Genomic DNA, 22447 nt, shown 5'->3' on the forward strand with positions numbered 1-22447 from the left:
GCTGGCTTCAGCTCAATTGCCCATGCAAAAACCATTGTGCAGACAGCTTTACTGGAAAACCAGCCATTGCCCCTCTTTCTCTCCAGCACTGTAAAGTGATGTGATCAGGCACTGCTTCTGGTGCATTGATGATTGGAGTAAGTTACTTAGTTGGAGTAAGACTGACGCAGCCTTTGGTCCACCATTTGGCTATTTGCACTCACTGGAGGAACAGCTTCTTGAAAAATCACAATAGATTGTCCAACACTCCCACAAAAATGGGCTCTCGTTATCCAAACACATCGTCGGCTGTCCCAAATCAGACACAGCTCTTGTTCTTAAATAATAAGGATCAAAAGGCACACGTTAAAAGGGGAGTTTAAAATTCTATTGAAAAAAAGAAAAACCAGCAACCACGGTTCAGAATCTTAAAAGAATAATTATTTGTGCAGACTTCAAGATCAAACACTGCTAAAATAAAGACTTAACTGACTTAGTCCAAACCTGTGTTCAGAGACTGCAAGGGGAGAAGGGGTGATTAAGATAATCAATGTTGACCTGGTGCCCCCAAGTTTTGGCATTTCACTCATTTTCTCAGTTGTTTGTATCATTAAATGGACCATCGAATAAAACCACCAAGAACACAACGCAACGCATAAACTTGAAGGACACAGACCACATGCTTTCATGTTCCTTTAATTGTGTGTTTGCAGGCAAGGCTCAACACTGAGACCAGCACCACCAAGGTCTGTGCTGATGCTGTGTTCTCTGCTGATGCTCACAGGTGTCATCCTCCATCAGATGCAGTTCCCAAGTGCAAGGAAGAACAAAGTACAGAATGCAAATACTGTAAGGGAAAGGGTAATTTGTAGCTGGCTCTGGGTAAACTACATAATTTCCAAAGTCTCTTTTTTTTTTCCCCCCCTACTTTTTTCCCCCCGTCTACTGTTTCTATATTGCAAATGCTTTGCGCTGTGCCCATTTTCAGCAGGACACAAGAGAGAAGCTGGGATGCATTTCTTTGCGTGTGCTTTTTCTAATCTGTTTGAGCTGTCTGATGCCTTCATACCTAATATATTCTGTGTCTTTGATCTCAGTTGGAGGATGCATTGAGGAGGAACAGTGATTCACAGGAGAACAGGATATCCACAAGGAAGCCAAGTACCCAGTTCAGCAGAATTCATCAGCACTAGGTGTGGGAGCTCTTGCTCTGAAACACTGTAAATAAGAGAGAGTCAGAGGATATTATAAGGATGGGGATAAACAAAGAAACATGATTTAAACCTCCAAGCGTCAAAAATGGTTTCTGAACGCCCACTGGATCTGTTGGCAAAGCAAACTCTGATGTCCAGAAGAAAACATCAACATCTACATTGCAAAGAGCCGCTGTTTCAACATTTGCTTCTGTTTTGGCTTCTGGATTGTTTTTCCAAACTGGGGACACACCTCTGCTGGCCAATGGGGCTGAAACACAGGATGCTGCCTTCCTGTGCCCAAGCACCCCAGAGACTTGGTCATCCCCAACCCTCAGCATGGAGCACTGCCTGCAGGGTGCTTGGCAGCCCTGTGCTCCTGGCAGGTGGCTGGATGTGTGCAGTGACACTCCCTGCCATGCACATCCTTCTAATAAAAATTAGACAGATGCTATCTATTGGATGCAACTGACGCCTCTGCTAAATTGGTTTTTGTTTTTCAGGAGGAGGTATTTGGTGTCGACGCTGAAGAGCCTTGCTCACAAATGCCTGCAGTTGGTTTAGGGGTGGAACTCCTAAAGCACAAGGAGAATGTTTTAAGCACCTAACTTAACAAAAAGAGGACATGGTGGATATACTGGAACTCACAAACAGCCTTCAGCTGGCCTATTTCCAGCATCAATGCCTCGTGCATGGTAATGGATTTCAAATTCACTAAGAGAACACAGCTACAAAACCAAACAGGCCTTAACATTTGACCTTCTTAGGGGAAAGAAGCTTCCTATTACCAAAGAAAACTAAGCATGCCTGGCTAATTTACTGGTCTTAGGGCAAGTTTTCTTTCCATGACAGAACCTGAGGAATGTGTAGCCTGCTCATCTTTCAGCTAGCATGGTTTTCTTTGGTCTCGCATGGAGTATCTGCAAATCACCATTCATCTCCTAACATGTGGAGCTGTCCTGTCTGTGTAGAGGGGAGAAGAGGAGGGGCAAACATAATGCCAGCAACATGTTTGCCATAAGGCTTTTTTATGATTCAGCATTTCTGGAACAAAACACGAACATCAAATCAAATAATTACATGCTGTTACATCCTTGTTGCTGTTTGCTCATCCACCCACAGCCATTCCACTTAAGATTATCTAATAAACAATCTGACGTATTTTAGAGTAGCCTGCTTTTATCCTCAGCCAAGAATAGAGTTAGCAATCCAGTGTTATGCTAACAATTGCAGGTCTATGACAGCGGTCTGACCCTCGACACAAAAGCCATTAATGGTTTCTATGTGACCTAAGGCTCTAATATTTTATATATCATTAAAGATGGCCATCCATAGGCAAAGGAGAATTTCTCAAGGCGCGGAAGGACAATTCCGGCCACATGCTTTTATAAGACATTCCTAATTTAACATTCACAATTACAGACTGGCCGTAACACTTAGTCTATGGTGGGAGACAGCTGGTGTTCATCTTACAAAGCTTGACAGCAAGGTAAAGATCCCCTGCTAGGGGATGTCTCAAAGGAACTTTCAAATGCAACAGAAGTAGAGGCCCTGCAGATGAATCGGCTGAAGGCTGTCTCAAGCAAGCACTCTTCATTGTAGATTATTTGGTTTCCCTGGTTTTTGGCAAGCCAGTCACACCAAAACCGATCTTTTTAGGTTTTGATTTTGAGGAAACCATCCCCATGCTAAGAGTATCTTTGAAGGGCTGTTCATGGGTTTAAACTGAAGTGCTGATAAAACTTTCGGTGAGGACTATCTTGCAAAAAATGAGGGCTTCTGGAAAAAATATCGCAAAAGTCATTTTGTGTTCTGTTTAACATACGTGTCAGTACACTGAAGGCGAGATAGATCTGTTATTGCTACATTAATAAAACATCCAAAATTTTTAGTTGAATGTAAAGCAAAATAAGTCTTTGTTTTAAGGTATATGTTTGTTTTTGTGGTGACCGAGGCTGCGTTCAGCCAACGAATGCAGTCTGAAATAAAGCACATTCAATGTGTGTTTCAATTTGTGTGTATGCAAAATGCCTCTGTCAGGCATGGGGTTGTAATGCTGCAGATAGAGAGGTCTCAGGCTGACTACAGCAGAAGCGGCTGCCAGTGTTTTAGGTTTTGTACTAAGAAGGAACAGGTAGGTTATGATGCAGCTTATTAACCCCAAACACACAGTCACATTATTTTAATAGAGTCCCTGTCCTAAAACCAATATTGTCACATGGACTGCAAGAGAACAAACCATCTTCAAAATCTGATATCCACCTTACCAGCGAACATCACGTCCTGCAATGAGAAATCAATTGCAGTCCAAGCTGAAAGGAGAGCTCCAGGCAACCGCTCGATTCTTTTTCTAGGGAGGGCCCCTGGCTTTTAACAGGGAAGCATCTGCATGTCTCTCACAGAAGCTGACCATGTCATGTCCTTACTGTAGCTGTACTTGTGCCCAGTCTTTAGCCAGCACCTGTTTGCACCCTGTTGATGGGAATAGGTTGTGTGAAGATGCCAGACTGTGCCTGGGTGCACAGAGGAGAAACACTCACCCTGGCCTTTTAATGTTTGAACAGCTGTCCTGGATTTGCCAGAGGATGTCTGACAGTCGTTAAAAATTGATCCCTGAGTAAACAACCCAGTGCTATTTACTCCAATTCAGCTGTGATAATTTACACCATCCAAAGACTGCCAGTGCCTAATCCTGAACTGGCAAATCTCTGTGATGTTTGCTGCTGACTTGAACAGAGGGATCCCTGTGGCAAGGGGAGTGCAATTATGCACTACAGTGCACTACTACTGATTTGAAAGAAGAAAATGCAATTTAAAGTAGAAAAAGAATTAATTCAGATTGAAAATATAATTGCTAGCAGCATCCCCAGGTCTGTGCAAATACAGATATTAGTTACATGCGTGACAAAAATGGAACTGATAGGCACTGACAGAGGAGAGGTAGGGAGTGTAACCTTCTCCCTGCTTTGGTCATTTTCCTAGAATTTTTTCCCCTTCGCCCAGTGCTATAGAAGTACCCCAAGGAAAACTCATTTTGAAACATTTTAGAGGGAAAGAAAACAGTACAGTCATCAGGGTGGCAAATCTTCTAGAAAAGTGTGATGTCCTCCCAACTCCATTTGAACAAAGTTAGATGTATCAGAGATCCTGCTTCATATGAATACTTCCTCATCTGCTTTATATGGTGAAGTGTGGTGACTGCACACTGTTTACTGGTCCTTTTCCTCTATTTTACTGCTGTTGACTTACCAAATGACAGACATCTAACTTTCCTCATTATGACATTATCTGTTGCCTTGTCATTCCCACTCTTCAAGATACCACTTCCATCTCTTGACTTTGTTGTCTTCAAAACACCTGGAACAGAAAAGAGACACATGTAGACGATCTGATTCACCAGGATGAAGTTTGTGTTAAACTGGTGACTGCTTCTCTGTGCCAGTACAGTATTTCCTGGCATTAATTCTCAGAAGAAGAGCACAGAAAAATTGCTAGTTAAATATTTAAGATACGTCTATGGTAAATCTCTGGAGTTTCTAAATGGTTAGTTGAATCAGGACTTCAGGGCATGTGAAACAGCCGCTTCTTAATGCTTCCTGATAAAATTCAGAGAAATACTAATACTTGCAATAGCAATCAAAATGTTGGCGATAGGCTTACACTGCTGTAAATCTGTGTGATCCAGTCAGGATGGAAAATAGCTATAGGAAAATAGCCTCGAATTAATCAGCACAGTTCTAGTTTTCTGGTATAAGCTCACTCTGAAGAAGTCAAAACTAATGCAAAGATTCTGGGATTGATTAACAACAAACCCTCCCCTGGTGCCAGTAGCAAGGCTCTCAAATAATACGTAATGCAGCAATGGTTTGAGGTAATTTCACGTTTGGTATAAATGATAATGATGTAAGACACACTGACATCACTACACGCTTATGAAAAGAACATACAAAAGCACAGTGACACTTTGCACAGTGGCTGCACACGAGACACTCACAACTTTGAAGTCCGACGCTGCGGAGTGCTGAGAACTCTTAACTCTCATTAACTTCAATGTGAGTTGAGAGTGCTTCGTGGTTTGGGTGCTCAGCCCTCAGCGGAGGCTCCACACAATCAGAAATGTCACCAACGTTCACGTCTGATCCGAGAGCAATTTCTCATTTCTAGCATGTGCGTTTCTAATGGCTGGATTAGTAAAACTGGCAGGTGATCACAGTAATATAAATGATTCTCTGGTCTTGAAGTGCTCTGGAAGTTAATAAAGCTCACTCAACATCGCCTACAGATTCACAACACACCTTAATGGAATAATGTAACGAGTACAACACAGGTACAGTACAGAAGCTGAAGAAAGGTTAAGAAGGGATCTTGAATATTGCCATTCCTGAATACGAGCAGTACAAGGTGTGAATTACTTCTCTGGGCTGGATGCAGGAGTTGGTCTGTGAACTACACAGCTCAGCTCTCATTCAGCTTTGCTCCCGATGCTTTGCTTCCCACCCTTTTCCTCCAACTGCTTTGTGTGCCCTCATCCTGGTTATTTTCATATAGGCAATCCTGCTTCTGATCGACATCTTCCAGTTTTCGACTGGAATTAGTTTGTTAAAATAGTTTTATAAACTTTTTATCACTGCAAGAATGTGATGCAAGGGCACAGCGTAAAAAGCAGCTCTTTGAAGATCACAGGTCAGCTTGAAACTTTCACAAATGCGTTTCCTTACAGCATGCAAGGCTTCTTTCCTCAAGCAGCTGAACACATGAAAATTTTCACTGCACCCTTGAACTGTATTCACTGTGTGCAAACACAATTTTTATTCAGTTGCAGGACTCTGGGATCCATCCATGTCTTGTATGCCCATAACAAGTTTGTCAGTATAAGGGCACATGAATTGTATGTGTAAAACTGAATGAGTAAGGCAAAGTCAAATTTAGGGAACAATTAACTTTGTCTCGTTTTACCAACTGCTGGGCAGATTTTGCAATTAAAAACAGACATAGAACTATTCCTTTCTTGTTTAACAATATTTTAATTTCAATAAAAAGTGGCTTTATAGTTCAACATTACAAAAATATGTCATCTTGACCCTCTTCCCTCAGGGAAGCTTTCAAATTTAAGGTATGAAGAGGAAAAAAATTGGGCTGGTGGATGCTTACTGTAAAAAAAACGAAGGATTCCCTCCCTGCTTCATCATTGCCAGATGTTTTGCAGTGGAAGCTTTTTTTCCAAATGCCTAAAGAAGGTACCCTTTCTCTTACAGCAGGTGAAATCAAGTGGGCATATGCCATCGCCAAATCCTTTTAAGCTGAAAGCAATTGCAATGACACTGAAATGACTGAGTCGAGCACTTCTCCAACTTTGCATCAAGAAGGTACAACGTAAGCAATGATAAAGTCAGTAAACAAAATTTTACTGTAATATTTCATAACACAGATACTGTATTTCTCTTTGAAGTGTAAAGCTACCGTCTTACACAAGAAAGATGGACAGACCCTTTTCCAAGACTAATATGGATACAATAAATATGGAGTTTTACATACTAGATCTGTACACAGAAACTTTGTCCCACAGCCATAAAAATTTACATTTAACAGTGCAACATATAATTTAATCATTTATTTATCTGACATAAGATGTTTACTTACTAAACACAAGCAACTACCTGGGTTTAATATACATATTTTATATATATATATTTTATATATATATATTCAACAATCTGTACAGGTTTCTAAACATAAAACTCCAAAAAGGCACAATCGTCTATACAACATGTACAAAAATGGCTGGAGCTGACAAGAAACAACAATTATTGGTCAAGAGTTCATGATTGCACAAAGATTAGTAATGGGTTTGTGTCAGAAAAATGTGCTTTAAGGAAAGGAAGGTTTGCAAAGAAACCTGTAAGTGTTATAAAAAAATAAACACAATGGAAAACAAAAACTAGGTTGCTATTACGAGTCTATCCTCATCGTCACTGCTGCCATCACTAAACTGCACCGTATTTTGCCTCCGGGGCAATGCTGCTGGCCTGTGTACCTGTCTATCCGGAGAGACAGTTCGATGGAGCGGGGACTTGGTTAAAACGTCAGAATTCACCTTTGAGCGGGGCTGTACCGGGGAAGCCCTTTTGACCTGAACCGAAGAGGCGTCGCACTTTGGCTTATTGTGGTCGGCGAGGTCAGTCTTTTCAGCATCACCTTTCCCCGGCCCATCGAGTCTTTCATAGTCACTCGCAGGGGCAGGCTCCGCAAGGCTCTTCACGCTGTACCGCTGGCCACCGGCAACCACCTGAGGAGAAGCAGCCCTGGCCACGTGGCCCACATCGGGGAAGCTGGCAGGAGCTGGTTCTTGCTGAATGTCACCAGCTTTGCTGCCTGAAGCTGGTGGTTCGGAGGCTCCTTGCCCATCCGCGCCAACCGGGCTGATGGAGGGGATGAGGGTGGGCAAGGCAATGTTCAGTATCTGCAAGCCCGGGATGTGCGCCTGAGGGCTGGGCTTGCCCTGGGGCGTAGCGCTGGCAGTCAGGACCTGGAGGCCCACGGCATTCAGAGTGATTCCAGGCGGGCGCATCTGTGGGGCTATGTTCGTGTTTGTCAGGCCTAAGATGTTCACCGTCTCCATGCCGAGGGGTGGGAGAGGCTGCAAGCTGGGCGTGCTGAGACCCTGGATGCCTGGCACGTTGATCTGGCCAATAGGAATACACGGCACCACGCTGTTCACTTCGGCAACCCCGATGGGATTCGTGGCGGCACCCGAGGCGGTGCAACCCACCTCGCCGAGGCCGCTCGTAGTTCTGTGGATGACGCCGACGGCGGGAATGGTGAGTTGCACCGGGCCCGCTTGAATGGGCACAAAGGTGGAGTAGGTGGCCAGGCCGGCAGGGACCACTTGAAGGCCCCCTACTGGCACCATCCGCGTAGGTGCCTTGGCCTGCTGCTGAGAATGCAGAGGAAGGTGGCTGAAGAGGTGTGTCTGGCTTGGCCTCAACTCGGCGGAGCGCAGTGGGGCGCCGGGCAGCTTCTCCTCCTGGATTTCGGTGTAGGGCGACGCCGTCGTGGTCCGCAGGCTCTGGTCCGCGGGTGAGGAGGGAGAGCTGGCAGAGGGCGTGCTCTGGGGGAGAACGAGAGGGACGTGTTAACAGGGTGGCTGCTGTTGCCCCCAGGTTACATGGAATCTCGAGGTTGCTTGGCGTGCTGCCCACCCCCTCACACTTCGTTTTAGATGAAAACAACAACAGACTGGTTCACGGTAAATGCTGCCCAGCTTGAACAATGAACTGATTTCCTTCCTTTCTTTTTCCAACTCCTTCCTCTCCTACTAATTGAATTTTCCTCTCATGATTATCCTTGTTCGTTTCTCTTGAACACTAGTACTCAAAAACATTGCTGAGTATCCTCTGTATGTGGCTGTTTTTTCTAAAGGAGGAAGGTAGCTTTGGCGAGCTGTTTATTGTGAAAATCACCACAGGCAAATATGTTAAATAAGCCGGCACTTCTGATACACCAGATCCACTTACCAGAGGCACTGCAGCCTCAGGAAGGCAGAGATAGCATCACAACCTGTTTGTCCATTTATTACCCTAGCCCAGAAAATGGGTGACAAGAGAAGGAATGATAACTGCAGCACCCACTGAGGCTGAGGTCATGGATGGACACTGGAATGAGATGTGAGACCCACATTCCACAGCTGCCCCATCTTGCCTTGGTCTGGTGCACAGACCTGGACAAACAATTGTATTATATACTCTCTTTTCTTCTCATATAGACTCTATTACTGGCCAAGGCTGGCAACTCCTTTCCTAAAAACACCTAAATCAAGAAGTGTTAAATTGCAGTTGAAGTTAATTTTTGATTTTAGGCCTGTCTGTAATACACAAAGAACAGCACAACTTTATTTGGTTTACAGAGTCCTAAACTGTAATTCAGTGGCTCTGACCAAATTCTCAAAAAATCTCTGGAGCAGGCACAAAAACAAATTAGTAACAGAAATGTTTTTGAAAACAGATAGTAGGAAATGTACTGGTTAAAGCTGAATAGAATTTATTGACCATGCAGTGTCATCTATTCTAAATGGGAAGACATGTGTCAGAAGGAACTGAAAGTCCTTCTCAGGACTAAGTGGTGTCTGACATTTCACTAGAAATCTTGATAAGCTGGTACAGATACTTTTGAAAGAACATACAGCCTTCCTAAACTTTCTTGATCCCTTGTCTCAATGGCAAGAAGTTGGATCCACAAACATGCACGGTAGGAACAGACTGCAGATTAAACATTAGAACCACAGCTACCACTCCTCTGACTGGGAAAGGAGGAGGCAGTCTGGTTTGGAATTACTGCCTTTTATTACTTACATGCCTTTTTAATATTAATGTGGAGAATTGTTAGAGTTATACAAATTTAAGAACTTTTCACGATTTTATCTGTGTGAATATTTTCTTGAGCCTTCAGGGGTTCTGTTTGATTAAGAGAGTAAAATCAGTCAAATGTCTTCTTGATATCTATGGATAACAACTGAACAGACAACACAAATATTATGGTCCTACCTTTTGTGACAGATGTCTGCAGTGACCAGAGACCACTACATCTTATTCCCTGTCATACTACAAAATTGCTCCAACTCTTACTTGCCACATGGCATTCACAGTTCTTACAAGCAGGAATGATGATATGTCAAACAATGAATTATGGCAATAATTTTTACCGGTTTTCCTTGCCAACAGTTCATTATCTTAACTCCTTTAAAAAACAAATTCAGTAGTAGAGATTTTCAAAGAACAAGTCACTAGGTACTTGAACTATAATCAAATCTTTACCTGCTGTTTATGATTTTGAAAATTTCCTGCTGCTTATTTTTCTGTAACTGCATGCATCTATGTTGAAGTCATATGGAGAGGGAGGTAATTACTCCACTACTTAAAACTATGCAATATTTTGCATCACATTTTTCTGGGCATTACTCTGGGAAGCCCTACTGCCCTCATGGTCACAGGAAGAATTCAGAACTTTCAAAAGATATCATTAGGGTCAATGAAGTATATGATTTATGCTGTCCCCATCAAGCTCCATTAGAATACTGCTGGACTGTAAAATGCTTAACACCTGCTGGCTCCCTGTAGCTTTACAAGCACTGGTTGCAAATGTTACTGAATACACCTTCAGTCTTGCACATAGACTGACTTCATCTTTCCACACTTCTGTCTGCCCAGAATAGTCATGGGCAAAAATGATCCTTTTCCTATCAAAATGCTCCTTCATTTGGAGAAAAACTGGGAGCAGTGGGAACTCAGGTCTCAAATCTGTGCTTCTATCTCCTTTTGTTATTCTGCAGAGGCAATCCCTAGATTTCTTGAACATATGGTGCTCATTCTAAATTTACTGTTAAACATATTTGGGGAGAGATAAGCAACTGCCCAATTTTTTGTACAGCAGTAAGGCAAAAACCTTTGGGACTAGATTAGTCTTCCTTGGGAGTTACCAATGATTCCTGCTGTATTTCAGAGTAAAATGACTTCTGAATTATATCATTTTCCACTGAAAATTTCATAACCCCCACCATACGTTCATTTTACATATCTGTAATATCCAATCTCATTTGCAGTACATTCTACTAGCTCCAAAATTCATCTGAAATGACCACATTACAATTAATCCTTTCAGAAACGATGCAGACAGAATTACAGAATTTTAAAAAGTAGTGCCACTGCAACACTGTTGTCTCTACAGTTCTACACATCTGTGCTTCAGCTATTTTCAACTCTTTTAAAGCATGAGCCAACAACTCTAAGAATCAAGGGCAAGACCTCTGAAAAATCACCAACGTGATCTTTAAATAACACTCTCAACCCCAGAACTGGACTCCTACCTTTGTAAGGATTGTGGTTGCTACTGAGGAGTGGGCCACAGTTGTTTCTGGATCGGGGTAATCCACAGACATATGGCGACCTGGAGATGCAGGAGCAGAGTCCACCAGTGTAGTACCCGCACTGTGGGGACCAGCTCCTCTCTCCTGGGCTTTGTCCTCGTTTTCTTCCTGGTGGGTAAACTCTGCTGGTGACCTGGAGGTCCTGCTAACTGACTGCGCTGCGCTAAGGACAGTCATCTTTGTGAGCAGTGCTTTTGGGAGACCATCCATGGAGTCCGTGTGAATCCCACCAAAGCAGTCTGGCAGTCTGCTGTCCTCATCAGCACTTGTGGCATCCTGCAGGCCGTGTCGAGAGGGGTGATGCTGGGGGCTGGCTGTCACCGAGGGCGTTGTGGATAGGACTGACTCAGCTTGGCTGTCTTCATCATCATCTTCATTGTCATTTTCATCTTCATCCGCACCATCAGATTCCTCCGCATCAAAGCCTGACCGATCACAGCCCAGCCTTTGCTTCTCACCTGCAAAAGCAAGAATCAGAAGTGAAGCCAATGAAGGTTCCAGATTGATTAGACAAGAGGTAGGAGGGAGTGATTAGAAACGCCAAAAAAATGCACGCCATGTGTATCTTTCAACTTCTTCCCACGTCATCAAACCAACAAGGAAGATTTTCACTTTTGTTTTTCAGCATACATATTAAATTATGCAGTTACATAATCTTTCATCTCCCGTTTCCCTGTTGTTTTCCACCTTCTGGGTTTGGTTGTTCTTTTAAGCCATTTATAGCCTTTTGCTCAAAGTCACCCTTCGCTCTTTTCGCTTGGGGAGAAGTGAGCAGATTCCTGCTTCATTAAGTTCCCAGTGACGACATGAGAAGCTCGTCTGCCAACCTTCACAGTGGGATACTCTCTAGCTGGTTCTGACTCATAAGTGGGTGTCCTTGTACCCAATATGAATCACTGCTGCAAAGGGTTTTGAAAGATACAAACAGAAAGACTGGAGGCTGTTAGTCAGGAATCTGTCTCGTTAGCAGGCAAAAGAGACCAAATTAGACCTTACCAGATTTCTCACTTCGTTCACGTTTTAAAGAATTATGAGCAAGTCACCCGAGATGTCCTAAGAGGCAAGAAAGCCCTAATCCTATAAAAACTTACTTATGCATGAAATTTTACTCCTAAGAAGAAGCCTTCCTGACTTCAACTCTTAAAGTCAAACTGGCACAGATACTTTGTGCTGTCTATCGGTAAATTTTTCTACGTAATACAGCTCTACTGCAGCTTTTCTCCTTCTTTTATACCACAAGTTGGAAAGAAAAAATCTTCTTTAGTAAAGAGACAAAATCCCATCTGCTGTATCTGATTCCTAGCCAGACTGTCTGGGATCACATTTTATAAAAAGACAAAATGCTTTGGATGCACTAATATTTCATACTTGATTAAAGGTCTGTCTGCTGAGCTCCCAGAAAAATATCAGCATAAAAATCATTTGGCTCTGCAAAAGCAGGGATGGCTGGTTAGCTAAAAATTTAGAGATTCTGTTCTGGGGAAATCTGCACAGCAACTTACCATCAAAATGAATGACTCTGGAAAAAAAAAAAAAAAAGAAACCTTTTCAAAAAGTAGAATGCATTACAAATACATTAGGCTGCTAAGTTACCAAAACGAAAATAAGCATCTTGAGCTGTAGGTAAAATAAATGGGTTTAATTGAGCTACCTCTCAACAAGCTACCTACCATTATAAGCCTTTATGGTTTCAAATGAGCAGTGCAATTAGGAACAAGACTAATAGCTTCTTTGAAAAAATCCCTCTGTAATGATTTTGCCCCCCTCTTGCCTACACAGTAATTTGTACATTAACTAAATATGGAAAATATAGATTTTCTACATTTTCTACAGCAGGCATGAAACCAAAATGTTATTAAAAAATACGTTAAATCCTCCAGGTCATTGGAATAACGCTAACAAAAATATGGTTTAGGATTTTATCCAGTCTTCATTTATAACTGTCATCTACAAAATCATTCAAAGAAGAAAATACATAATTTGTTCAACAGCATTTTGTCTTCATTTCTGTCATTTCCATTCCTCATTTCTTGCTATTTAATACTTCTTGGTAATTAATATGCAAAGCAAAACAATCTACAAAGTTAGAATGCTCACATATGTTTGAGTTTTGAATGGAAATAAATTCCCTCAATGCCTCTGTAACAGACGTCACAAATTGCTCTGTGTTTTACATCTAAAGGGTGACCTATACATTTCTCCCATCTTTTTAAATACTGCATGGGGCATTGCAAAGTCTTGGGTTTCGTGCTGTAGTTTTTACTGGGTCTCTTTGTGTGGTACTCTCCTCTTTACTAACAACACACATCTATCTCCTCTGAGAAACTGTACTGCTTCTTTTCTTTTTTCTCCTTCTCTCTAAATGAATCACCTTTTCTATCAAGTTGGACGGCCATCACAAATGACTGTTTCCACTGGCAAAAGAAACTACTTGAAGTAATTAGACTGACACCACATTTTTAAAACAGGCAAAATATATGCTTGAACATGCCCTGATTTAAAGTAAGAAATCTAATTTTCAAATCAGCATTTAGAAACACTACAAGATTTACTATAAAACCCTGCTTATGCAGAGCATTTTCTGCATTCTAGAGGCCTTCTGGAAGGAAAACATGGAAAGGGAGAAGGGGAACTATGCGTGGGACACAGACTCCTTAAATGCAGTGCTCTGTGGGATATAATTTCCCTCTATTGTTTCTCTGTTTACCTCCACCCCTTATGAGTTTGCCAGCTTCTATTTAAAAGTGGTTACCTGGGGCCAGAGCCTGCAATGTAGGCGAGGTGACAGCAGTGAATACAGCTCCCTTACTCCCACACTGCTTTGAAACATCAGATGTGAAAAACAAAGCATTCCTGACTTGCCTGTTCTGGCAATGTGAAAAGGACCGCTCTGCCTTCTATACTTGCGTGTGGATCCACTGAAACAAGAGGTGCCCAAGCTTCTGTAGTCAGTCGTCCCTTTAAGCATCACTGTACATCTGTGGAGTTGTGAGAGGACCTGAATCTGGAGCTTAAGGAGGTGGCAAAACCAGGCATGGTCTACTTGAAAGTGGTATCACGGCTGTGACCACTCATGGTGAAAGATTCTTCCTAAGTACCATCTTGTTAACCTACGAGTGGTGGCCCAGCTCCATTTTGATAATTCCACTCTGCCTACAAGTTACCTTGTTTTAATTAGGCTTTAATTTTTTTTTAATTAGGCTTTTAATTTTAAGTTTTAATTAGGAAAAAATAATTCTTTGCTTCCTGTCTTAAACTATGCACAATTACAACTGTATGATTATGTAGCTGAAATATACAACTAGAACTCAGTTTCCAAATGGAACTACTGTTCCATTTGTGTTCAACTTTGTATGAGGCTGTGGGCTATGCCATGAATTCAAGGGCCACTAGCATGTGAGGAAATGGCTTCTGATGTGAAAAGTCCCGGATTTTTCTGAAAACAAAACCAAAACCAAACAGCAATAGCAAACAATAATTTAAAAAATAAGGTAGAAAAACACTTAATAAGGAAGAATGCCTTTCTTTCCTTCAATGCATGGCTGATCCAAAGCTTCTTCAAGTCATTTTACACATACCCTTCAGCTTCAGGACGAAGCAGCTGCCATCAGCAAAGCACGCTCCCAGTGGGGCTCCCAAAGCACTTTCCTGGCTGTGCTGCACTTCTCTCATTCCTACCCTTTGCTTTGAGAGTTTGCAAACATTACTGAAAATGCATATCCAAAGCCCTACACGATCTCAACCTGTAATTCCATGTCTCAAGAACACCCAAAAGTTGTTATGCTTTATGAAGGCTACTTCTCTTTCAAATCTTAGCATTTAAACAGAAAAACCATTCAAGACAGCCTCAATCTTTGATAAAGAATGTTTCTGAAAAAAGAGGGAATGTCTCCCATCCTCTGTCAGCTGCAATCTTTTCTTCTAAATCTTTAGAAAGATGACTTCTAGGTCTAGGACTTCTAGGAGAATTTGGTACTTTTAGCTACAGATATTAACTCTGCAAAAATTAGGAACAAGTGAAAACAAAGTTGTACTAGAAAGGCTGACAACTTTTGATCAGGGATTTTGCAAGCATTCCAGCTGTAATTATACTTACTAAAATTGGTGTTCTAATCCAGTGAAGTGGTGTAAATGCATAAAGATCATAGGCAGAAATCTTACTTCTTTATTTCTTTAGCCCTTAGTCCTCAGTTTGTTAATCAGCTCAGTATTTTGTTTCTGCTATGGATGGAGAGATCTGCAAAAACACTTTTATACTGATATTTTACCCCAAAGCAAGAAAGAAAAATTTTGAAGTTCTTTAGCACAATAGCATTAGCTGGAATTATCAGCATCCTAACTTGTCCATTAGCAAACTGCTTTTTAAGTCCATGCACTGCTTTTTCTGTGATGCTACTAGGTAACTGATGCAGGGATCTCAATACAATTTAAAGGTTTTTTTTTCTTACAGGAATCCTTACTGCACATGCTTTTACCAACAGTCATCTTGTCACTGCTGTGCCACAAAGTATCAATCAGACAGGTTCTTCAGAATCTAAACTTACAGCTTGTAATTTTAAGAGAGAGATGTTCGTATATTAGTCCATCATATGACCTGACTCATCAGGCCCTACAGATGAGCCATTTCTGCTATAGTTACAATGACATTAAGTTTCAATGGCTTTTGATCATAATCAGGTAGAGTTTTCTGAACAAAAGTAAAATGTGCATTCTAGCTCTTTCACTGCCAGGAAGACCTGGAAACACACGTCCAAATGACTTAAGTTTTACAAGTTTGTAAGTAAATGGAAACAAGTATATAGACTAATTATAGGTATCACTATTAGTTCTGTTTATACAGATTAAAGATATATCTTATTAAGTACCTGTTTGTCCACTAGCTATTTCCATAATTGATTATACTAAATTTGATGGCTTTTAGCACCAGAGTAATTCAAAGCAGGCCTTACCAGATCAAATTGTGTACTTATCTTCAGTTAGGGATTAATACAAAATTTATATACTCTATGAGCATATATAGTATCTAGTAATGCATGCATTTGTTCTCTTTCTATGTATGTTCTTCATCAGATGTAACAAAATATATATATACTAGGGCAATGAAGGCAGAAATATTTTGAGTATGGCATCATACTATTGGGAACTTGAAAATAAGGTCTGTATGTCATCAACTCACCTCTGTTTTGCTAAAGAAATACAAGCTCAGACTTGCCTTTTGCCTATTGTATTAGTCTTATAGCGGACAGTTTCACAACCATTCCAACAAATTTAAAAAGAAGTAAGGGTAAACAAAGTACTGCTGGGTGAAACAACATTAGCACCCACATCCAAACTCTCCGTCTCCTTGACTTTTCAACTGTGCTCATTGGTTTTCATTGACTGATTTCAGTCTCGCTTCAGCTACTGTCCACTGCTCATCATCACCACACAGGACTCACAGTGACATCTACTGGGTTAAACTCAGACTGGTACTAGCCACTGCTGCTCAGACAAGAGAGAAAAAAAAAAGGTGGGCTTTTGACTTTCATTCCTATGAGCGTGGAAAATAACTAGGCAGAACTAAACAAAAAAAAATAAGAGCAATCTCTGTTGCTTCAAAGAGATTATTTATCCCTAAGTCCTCCTGGGTATCCTATATATTGTAAAGCCACCCCAGCATTAGCTAGTCTACTCACAGGCTGTAGGTGTAAGGCTCCAGCATACTTAATGTATATCTAGTTGAAGACAAGGCAGTGCTATTAAAAATTAAAAATAAAAATAAAAAAAATAATTAGTCTTGTGAGTTACACAGACCCAGCCTTCCATTCTACTTGCAAAAGGAGGATATCACTGTAAGAATTTCCATTTATTTTTACTTCTTATACGCAGGTGCAGTGAAAACACAGACTGAGTCATGATTAAGCTAATGAAGAGCCATGGAAACTAATTTAAAATCTGCTATGATAAGTAAGGTATAGCTAATTAACTTAGAAACACTGTGTCTTTAGAAGGGTCTACTTAATACTGCAGAAAATGAAAATTTAAATATATATGTAGTTTTATATATGTGATATATATATGCGATATATATGCATACATATATGATACGCATCTGAAACTTAAAATTAGGATTTTTTACAGGTAAAGTACTGATTATTTCTAGATAACTTTTTTTCCAAAGAGACCACTTAAACAACTTCTCCACCTCTATAGATTTCATTGATAAATAACTCTACTATTTACATTTATTCTGGCATACTCTACCGTTTACATATGAGCGTGCACGTGAAACATAATGGGTTCAAACTTAATAACTGTTTTAATTCGAAGACAAATTGTAGTTTTTAAGACTGAATAGCAAGACGTCCAGTCACGATGGCAGAAGAGGATATCCCCAGTTGCAGTCCGTCACACTAAATAGTTCACCTCGCCTGACAATTTAATTCAGATATTAACATTCCTTACATTGTAACCCTGTATTTTGGTGACAAGAACATTCCTCAGAGCAGAAGATGAAAGATAAATGGATGAGGGAATGGTTTTGAATACAAAAGCCAGGCCAGAAAGTATTCACTAATACCCAAATGATGACAAGTCCAAACACAAAGAATGCTATGTTAAAAGCTCTGATCACATATATTCTCAGACAGCTACAGAGCATCTCTTTATTTTTCCCTCGATGTGACAGCACAACAAATTTTCAGCTTCTCAAATTACTGAAAAAGCAGGCTCTGTGTTTACATACCTGTGTTCAGGATCGTGCACTATTTTGCACTCCTTACTCAATATGCTGATGTTATTAATCTGAATTACAATCAGGTCAAAGCTATCTTCTAATGTCAATCTGAAAAATGATATATTCCAATCATGACAGCCTGTGCTTAAAAAGCATGTACAAAATACTTGCAGAACTGCCGAATTCCTTAGCAAATAAAAGGCCGGTGGCTTTGTTAAATTTATGGCTAACTCTCCAAAAGTAATTCTTTAATTCCACATCTGCTAGAAGAAATACAACTTAGTTATTTGAAGTTGAAAGTTGTAGATACTGCTATTGCCATCAGGGAATAATCAGTATTTGAGTTAAAAAAAATAGACAGACAGACATTCTGTGGGTCAGGAAACCAGACAAACTTGCACAGCTTATGGGAAAGAAGAAATTTTATTTCTGAGGTCAGAATTATTCCCTCTTACATTTTCTGACATTCCTCTACATCATCTCCCGTTGCCTTTCAGCTAGGAAAAGCCATCAGACCCAGCTGACTCTGGCTGCCAGGGCAAGCTCCTTTCCCAAGGCCACCCTGCTGCCAGAGTGGGGCTGCCTGAGTAAGGGGACCAAGGGATGGTGAAAGGTACTGTATGCAAGGAGACCACCTACACACCTCAAAAAAACCCCCACTCACTTGTATTCAAATGTGGCCAAAAAATTAGTATTTCAGAGAGCGCAGCAGAACCACCTACGTTTACAAAGCTCACATGGAAATAATTCACACTTCTTTTTTTTTCCTCCTCTTTGCCTTAAAGATGGGCCAGCAAGCAAGTTTCTGAGTTACCCAGAGAAACATCCTCTAGTACGACTAGGTGAGGTGAAAGATTCAATCATATTTTTTAAATGTTGAGCTACTCACTGAATGTCCATGGATAACTGTAAATGCACTGTGCTGTGTGGTAACTGGAGAGGCAGGACTGGTCTAGCTGGGGCAGACATGTGTTTACCATGGGCTTAATTACCCTGCCTCTTGGATGGGACTTTTAGTGCTTTGTCCTGAACAGCTGGTTTTCCTGTGGGTATCCGAGTCGGATCATTTAGAGAAGACAGGGACTTTATCACTAAAATGTTTTTTGTTTGAGTTCTTAGTTAAAAACAGGAGACAAAAAAGGAAGTGTTACCTGTTTTGTTCTGAAAAAAAAAAATGCACTGCAGCCTTACAACTCAATATCTGGATTCATGGATTTACACGGCAAATCCTAGTGATTGTTTGCCTTGTTCTGTGGCTTTTGTTTATTTCTCCCCAAAAGATTCTAACTAACAAAAATTGTATGTCAGGGAATGTAGTTCATTTATAGGATAGTTACACACACCTGTAACAAACCATTACATTATATGTAAGGACTCTTTGTCTTTCAGTTATGTAGTCAGAGCCAAAGAAAAGCAGTCTTTCAACAACTGCTTGAAATGGCTTATTTCTGTAGGGTATTACTGATAATCTGTTAACATTTGGAGCGTTTACCATTATACTAAACTGCAAACTTATGTCAACTGGGAATATCAACTTATCAATCAATAAAATGGTTTCATTTCCTAGGAAAAAGATAGAGCTGGTGTTATTTAAAACCAAATTAAACAAAGCTACAGAACAGTGCTTACGGGAGTCGTGACAATTTTTCCGTCATGTGAAGGCTGAAAAGGTTAATGAACACTGTTTGTGTTTGAGGGAAGGATCACAAACTGTTTACTGTTGCTTATCTTCTGTGTTATTCTTTCTGGTACCTCAATTGCAAAGGAGGATATGTTTTTAGCTTACCAAAAATGAATATATCTAACAGTGACTAAAAAAGGAAAAGGCAGATTTCTTGGTACCTAGTGCACAACTGAATCACACTAGTTGAGTCATATTCCCGGAATTATTTAGAATTAGATTCAAGCCAATTCGCTTATTCTGCTAGCAGTTGTCATATGGGAGCAAGTGCATTCATCTTTCTTGCCCTTTATTGTTTAAATGAAGATCGCCACTGCTTTCCTTTCTCAAAACCTCATCTGCGATCTAATAAACTATTCCACTTCAAGAAGAAAAACACAATGCAAAGCTCACACTGCTGCTGAAAAGCAGGAGCATGTAGAAAATGCCGCCGCTGCACCAAGACATGTCAAGACTCCCAAAGAGAGTGTTAGCACACAGTCCTGTCATACATCTCACTGTATCTGGTACAGATACACATTTCTTAACGTGCTGAGCAAAATCCATGTGAACCCACTGTGGCCCTCCTCAACTCTCCTCAATCTCACCTCCGTTTCAGTAGAGCTGTTTTGTATGTTGGACGTACAGAATTTCAATTAGCAAATAATTTTCATAACGCTAAGAACATCAGTGGAAGAGTAGAATAGATCCAGATGAAAATCTTTTGTTTCTGCTTACTGATTTATGCCCATTCATATTTGTGAAGGAGGTCAGCACTCTACATCAGAAGATCATCAGTCTCCCTGAAAAGCCTATGCAAAGCACTCAGCAAATATTTATAGTTCTGGGTGGTGAGTCAGTAATACAATTTACAAAACATGTATACAAAAATTTGACAATTTTATGCAAAGCTATTTTAAAAAAATCCTACATTTTACTATTTTTTTCCTAGCCAAACAGCTGTTTTTCTGGTATTTTCAATCTTCTCAGATTTGTCTGTGAAACTGATAAAGTTAAACTGCATAACACTTTGTGAAAAATTCAGCAGCAACATATCTTTAGCATATGCTCATCATTTCTTTTGGTGAAGGTTTTTCCAGTATTTCTTGCTCCCTTTGATTACTGTCTAAGATTTTCCTCCCTGTATCTTCTTCCTGTACATTAATTTAAAAACTTTGGAAAAAAGGGTAGTAAAGGGTGACAATAAAATAAATCTAACAATGCAGCAAAGAAAAGATTTAAATTCTTACCAAATTCTTCTTCTCCATCCTGGTCATCTATTAAGCCTACTGAGACTCCCAAATCCATGCACTTCTTGCTATGTGCCTTTGACTTCATATGTTTTGTCAAATTTCCTTAAGAAACAAATAAAAGCAAAAATGAACTGCTCTTTGACTACACAGATGTCTGGTGATATAAACACAGCATGTCCATATCTCATTCGGCTACATTTACAACCACATGTACAGTCTGATTTCACATCTGGCAGAGCCTTGCCCTTCAATGTAAGTTGACAAGGGCTACAGCAGGTTCGTCATCCTAAATGCTACTAGCCTCTGGCTCAGCTCTTCACCAAGATAAAACAGAATAAAATGGAAATCACAGAAGATTATGCACTTTACATATGTGTAAAAAAGTCATTTGCTTCTGGCAAATATGAAAGACTAATCCAGTCTTCAAAATAATATTGACAGAAAATCACTATGTGGAACTAAATTTCATATCTTGCAATTCTTTTAGTATTTTATGGATTCTATTTCACTGCAATTATTTCCATTGCCAACTTAGACAAACACATTAATTTTATTCAAAATATGAGCCTGAAAATGTTTGCTCTGAATTTCAGAAGTGAATGCATAACTCTTGGGAAGCTTCATGAGCTGCCATTCCCTCCTCCTTTAGAAAGAAAGTATGGCAAATATCATCACAAAAAAGTTAAAAGTAGATCACAGTTTTAAATGATGAATATGTGAAATGTATGAGGGCCACTCCAAAAGTAACGCCTTCTATTTTATTCTGTTGGCCCACAACCTCCCAGACAGATATTGGTGGTATGGCAGTAGAATGTGAACCACAATTCCCATTGATATCCCATTACATTTTCCTGCCATGAGACAGAAGGCAGCAAAGGGGCAGCCTGACAAAATGACAACTGACATGGAAGTGCAGGGGAAGCAAAGGTGTGTCAATGAATTCCTCCATGAGGAAGAAATGGCATCCACTGATATTCTTCAATGCTTGGTGAACCTTTATGGAGATGAAATGGTGACATGTTTCAGCAGTGGTGACAGAGATTGTTACAAGTGCAAAATGCAGGCTCTTGTTGGTCACTGGTGAAAACGCATAGCTAATAGTGATGACTGTTGAAAAATAGTGTTTTGTAGCTGAGAATTTGCTCTATCAAATAGTGTGGCTGTGCTCTTTGTATCTGTTGTAGTTTCCACGGAAATGAATAGGAGGCATTACTTTCAGGGCAATCTCTATATATTATTATAAGTAACAGTCTATTTAAGACTTAACATTATCTTACAAAATCCAGTTTTTTTGAGGTATTCAAATGGAAGAAATTACAGTGGGTGAAATGCTTCCATAGCTGTGGAATATTTAATTCCTACTTTGAAGGAAGAGTAGGATTTCACTCCAAATTTTGAAATGATTGTTATGAAGCTATGTGGCATTGCCATTGGCTCACAAATAGCAAAATTCTTGGCCTTACATGCTGTGTGAAATTACTGCCTACACTGGCTTTTCATGAGGGGTAGTTTAACAAACTTCAAGCATCCATCCATCCCATCCTATTGCCATTTTGCTAGCAGTGGCAATAGTGATGGTTAGCAAATGCAGAACATTAAGCAAGTACAAGTGCCTTCTACAACTGAGGCATAAGAGAATTTTAAATGGGCAGAGCTTAATTAATGGAACTGGGCCAGCAAGCCTACTATGCAAAAATCCTCATCAGAATTTATGGGGTTCACAATCCA

The 22447-nt window shown here is 40.4% G+C and overlaps 1 protein-coding gene and 1 long non-coding RNA gene across 2 annotated transcripts in view; both read right to left on the reverse strand.

Moving 5' to 3' along the window:
* Positions 1–897: 897 nt before the first annotated feature.
* On the reverse strand, positions 898–6161 carry LOC116216420. The gene is made up of 3 exons (XR_004159130.1): positions 5167–6161; positions 4422–4529; positions 898–1197 (listed from the first exon to the last, which is right to left on the reverse strand). It is a non-coding gene; the product is annotated as an uncharacterized LOC116216420 (long non-coding RNA).
* Positions 6162–6499: 338 nt separating this feature from the next.
* HIVEP1 (HIVEP zinc finger 1) overlaps positions 6500–22447 on the reverse strand; it is a 47573-nt gene continuing 31625 nt past the window's right edge. The window contains exons 6-8 of the mRNA XM_019613733.2: positions 20717–20821; positions 11032–11549; positions 6500–8280 (exon numbers count right to left, since the gene is read on the reverse strand). Of these exons, the coding sequence (XP_019469278.1) occupies positions 7111–8280; positions 11032–11549; positions 20717–20821 (1793 nt within the window). The 3' untranslated portion in view covers positions 6500–7110. The remainder of the gene's footprint in view (positions 8281–11031; positions 11550–20716; positions 20822–22447) is intronic.

The sequence above is a fragment of the Meleagris gallopavo genome, chromosome 3 (assembly GCF_000146605.3).
Source record: "Meleagris gallopavo isolate NT-WF06-2002-E0010 breed Aviagen turkey brand Nicholas breeding stock chromosome 3, Turkey_5.1, whole genome shotgun sequence".
Classification (NCBI taxonomy): Eukaryota; Metazoa; Chordata; class Aves; order Galliformes; family Phasianidae; genus Meleagris; species Meleagris gallopavo.